Source organism: Terrapene carolina, unplaced genomic scaffold, assembly GCF_002925995.2.
Source record: "Terrapene carolina triunguis isolate 2854851 unplaced genomic scaffold, T_m_triunguis-2.0 Scaffold27810, whole genome shotgun sequence".
Classification (NCBI taxonomy): Eukaryota; Metazoa; Chordata; order Testudines; family Emydidae; genus Terrapene; species Terrapene triunguis.
Window position 1 is genome coordinate 1 of NW_020692161.1, and position 3922 is coordinate 3922.

Genomic DNA, 3922 nt, shown 5'->3' on the forward strand with positions numbered 1-3922 from the left:
CCGCCCCGCCCCAGAGGTGGCTGCGTCTCCGCGCCGGGCGAGGGGTCTGTGGGTCTGGCCCCTGGAACGTTTGCTCCATGAGTCAGTAAATCGAGTTCTCCCCTCACTCGCGTCCCAGGCACGACGTGGTGGAAGTGGCCGGTCTGACGTCCTTCTCCTTCGGTGACGATGAGGAGAGTCGTTACGTCATGATCTTTAAGAAGGTGAGCGCCCCCCCCCGCCCTCCCAGAGCCGGGGAGAGAACCCAGGAGTCCTGGCTCCCAGCCCCCCTGCTCTAACCCACCAGCCCCCACTCCTCTCCCAGAGCCAGGGACAGAACCCAGGCGTCCTGGCCCCCTCGCGCTGTGGGGCTGGGGCTCGGGTGGGGGCACCGTGCGGGAAGCCCCCGGGGCCGGCTCACGCTCTGCCCCTGCCCCCCAGGAGTTCGCCCCGTCGGACGAGGAGCTGGAGGCCTATCGCTGCGGGGAGGACTGGGACCCACAGCGGGCTGAGGAGAAACGCCGCCTCAAGGTGCGTGGGGCCCGCCCCGGGCTGTGCTGGGGGGATATTGGGGGGTTCCCTGTCTGTCCTTGGGTGGGCAGGACTGTGGGGAGGGGGGTCTTCCCCATGGGCAGGGCCGAGGTCTCACCTCCGTCTCTGTAGGGGGCGTGTCTTTCTCTGGGTGGGCGGGGCCAAGGTATCACCTCCTCTCTGTATGGGGCGTGTCTTTGGGTGGGTGGGGCCTACCGGCATGGGTGGGCGCGGTGGGGGCATGTCCCCTTGTGTCTCCCCCCCACCGTTTCACACACCCACTTCCCACCCCTCCCCCCCCCAGGAGCTGGCTCAGAGGGAGGCGGAGCAGGAGGCACTGAGGGGCCCCGCCGTGGTGAACCCCAACACCGACTACAAGGACAAATACAGTCACCTCATCGGCAAGGAAGCCGCCAAGGACGCCGCCCACACCATGCAGGCCAACAAGGCCTACGGCTGCGGTGAGCACCGGCCTGGACGCCTGGGTTCTCTCCCCGGCTCTGGGAGGGGAGTGGGGGCTGGTGGGTTAGAGCAGGGGGGGCTGGGAGCCAGGACTCCTGGGTTCTCTCCCCAGCCCCGGGAGGGGAGTGGGGGCTGGTGGTTAGAGGCGGGGGGAGGGCTGGGAGCCAGGACTCCTGGGTTCTCTCCCCGGCGCTGGGAGGGGAGTGGGGGCTGGTGGATGACAGCAGGGGGGGGCTGGGAGCCCGGACTCCTGGGTTCACCCTCATCTCTTCCGTCCAGTTCCCGTGGCCAACAAGCGGGACACACGCTCCATCGAGGAGGCCATGAACGAGATCCGGGCGAAGAAGCGGCTGCGGCAGAGTGAAGACGAGGGGCCGGGCGGGGCCGGGACCTCCTAGTGCTGGGGGGGGCGTCCTGCCCAGAGAGGTGGGGCGGGGAGCAGATCGCAGGGACTGACCCGAAACCTGCTGCTGTGTGTGAACCTTGCTTGGGGTGTCCTGACTGGCGGGGGGGGGGGCGCCCCGCCCCCCCCCGTCCCCGGGTTCCCCCCCCCTCTGTATTTACCCCGTAGCCTAGGAGTGATTTTAGGTTTTCAGTTGGGGGCGGGGACATATTTTAAGTGATTTGTTTGGAATTGTTTTTTTCTTTCTAGTTGGGGGGGGGGAGAAAGTCTATTTTTGCGGTGGGAGGTGGGGAATAGAGATCTGGGTGCAGTGTCGCCTTCCCCCACCAGAGGGCGCCTGGGGCCATCCAACAGGCTGCAGCATCCCACTTCTGCCACCAGAGGGCACTTGTCAGATTGGGGGGTCATCCCCCCCCACGTCTTACCTCCCTCCCCCATCTTTGGGGAAATTACACCCCCTTCCCCTTTCAAAGGGTTATGGGGAAAGGTCCTAGCTCCCCCCACAAGGGGGGTGATGGGGCCCCATAGGGAATCCGAGGGAGGGGAAAGGGGAGGGCACCCTGGTGTCTCTGGGGTGGGGGGATCCCTGCCGGTGGGGGTGGGGCTGGCTGGGGGGGATTTTAACTTGTTCTTGTTGCTGGGAGCTCCAGGCCCCTCAGCTAATTTGGGGGGGTGGGTATTTGCTCGTTATTTAAGTGTAAATAGAATCAATCCCCAGAGCTGCGGTGGGGGGGTGGCCAGATCCCTGGGGATCCCCCCCCCCAGCAATGTGTTGTGGGTGGTAAGGAGGGGGGGGCCGTAGAGCAGCTGTATCGCCCCCAATAAACCCGTCTCTGTTTAATCACGATAGACCTGGCTCCTCCTGCCTGGCTGGGGTTGTGGAGCAACTCTCTGTGTGACCGGAGCTGGGCGCAGCTGTGTGTCAGGTGCCCCGTACTGCAGCCATTAGAGATTCCCCTTCCTGCCCGCAGCGCTGGGGGTCAGGCTGCCAGGGGGCTCTGCGGGAGACACCCCCTGATCCCCCCCAGCATCCACTGCTCCCGTTTGGGGGGGCAGAACTCCTCTGTCACTCCCCCCTCGCATCCCCTTCCCCTCCCAGAGCCGGGGAGAGAACCCAGGAGTCCGGGCTCCCAGCCCCCCCACTCTAACCCACCAGCCCCCACTCCCCTCCCAGAGCCAGGGAGAGAACCCAGGAGTCCTGGCTCCCAGCCCCCCTGCTCTGACCCACCAGCCCCCCATGAGCTGGGACTGAACCCAGGCGTCCGGGCCCCCAGGAAAGAACCACACCCAGCCGCTGTGTCCCCCGGTGCCTTTATTCAGAACTGGGCCCCGCAGACGCCGCGGGAAGATGGGGCTGGACCGAGTGTCAGCGGCGCTCGCTGGTCACGTCACGGTGCCCTGGGTAGAGCCCTGGTGCTGAGGGTCCAGGCCCCGCCCCGGCCCTCCAGTGCCGCCCCTGGCTGTGGGGCAGGGCCATGCTGATGCTCGGGGGGTGGCCGAGGGGCTCACTTGGCCAGGGGATTCCTGAACTTGCGTCCAGCGAAGTGAGCTTTGTCGCCCAGCGCCTCCTCGATCCTGGGGGGAGACAGGGTGGGGGGTGAGCCCCATGTCCCATTCCCCACCCCCCTGAGCCAGCCAGTCCCCGCCCTGGGGCCGGGTGGGAGCTGGCGCCCCCTAGAGGGGACAGGCCCCTGCCCCGTTCCCCACCCCCTGGAGCCAGCCAGTGCACCCTAGAGGGGACAGGCCCTGGCCCGTTACCTCATCAGCTGATTGTATTTAGCCAGGCGCTCGGATCTGCAGGGGGCCCCGGTCTTGATCTGTGGGGAGAGGCAGAACCAGGGTTAGAGGCTGAGGGGTGTGCAGGGGGAAGGGGGGTGCAGCCCTCCCCACTGCTCACCTGCCCGGTGCACAGCCCCACCACCAGGTCAGCGATGAAGGTGTCTTCAGTCTCCCCGGAGCGGTGACTGACCATCACCCCCCAGCCGCTGCTCTGGGCCAGTTTGCACCTGGAAGGGAAGCGGGGGGGTCCGTGAGTGCAGCAATCCAAATCTTACCCCGTCCTCCCCCACTGCAACCGTCCTGCCATGTGCTACCTCACAGAGAGAGAACCCAGGAGTCCTGGCTCCCAGCCCCCCCTGCTCTAACCACCAGCCCCCACTCCCCTCCCAGAGCCGGGGAGAGAACCCAGGAGTCCTGGCTCCCAGCCCCCGCTGCTCTAACCCACCAGCCCACACTCCCCTCCCAGAGCCAGGGAGAGAACCCAGGAGTCCTGGCTCCCAGCCCCGGTTTGAGCTGGACGGCGGTTGCTCACGCCTGGATGGACTCGGTGACAGAGCCGATCTGGTTGACTTTGAGCAGGAGGCAGTTGCAGGCTTTCAGCTCCACAGCCTTCTGGATGCGCTTGGGGTTTGTCACCGTCAGGTCGTCCCCCACGATCTGGATGGGCACCTGGGTCAGGAACTTCTGCCACGTCTCCCAGTCGTCCTGGTCAAAGGGGTCCTCGATGGACACCACTGGGGGGCAGGGACAGGGTGAGCCACAGGCCCC

At 66.4% G+C, this 3922-nt stretch overlaps 2 protein-coding genes across 2 annotated transcripts; one reads left to right on the plus strand and one right to left on the minus strand.

Annotated features, from left to right (window-relative positions):
- Positions 1–89: 89 nt before the first annotated feature.
- Positions 90–1483, plus strand: LOC112124392 (sperm-associated antigen 7; the record flags this gene model as incomplete). The annotated part of the gene is made up of 4 exons (XM_024222903.3): positions 90–203; positions 421–510; positions 815–971; positions 1252–1483. Coding segments are annotated over 4 exons (480 nt in total), but the record flags the coding sequence as incomplete, so codon positions are not given.
- A 1186-nt stretch (positions 1484–2669) lies between these two features.
- LOC112119983 (beta-enolase-like) lies at positions 2670–3916 on the minus strand (the record flags this gene model as incomplete). The annotated part of the gene is made up of 4 exons (XM_026662483.1): positions 2670–2950; positions 3134–3192; positions 3273–3381; positions 3687–3916. Coding segments are annotated over 4 exons (468 nt in total), but the record flags the coding sequence as incomplete, so codon positions are not given.
- Positions 3917–3922: the final 6 nt, after the last annotated feature.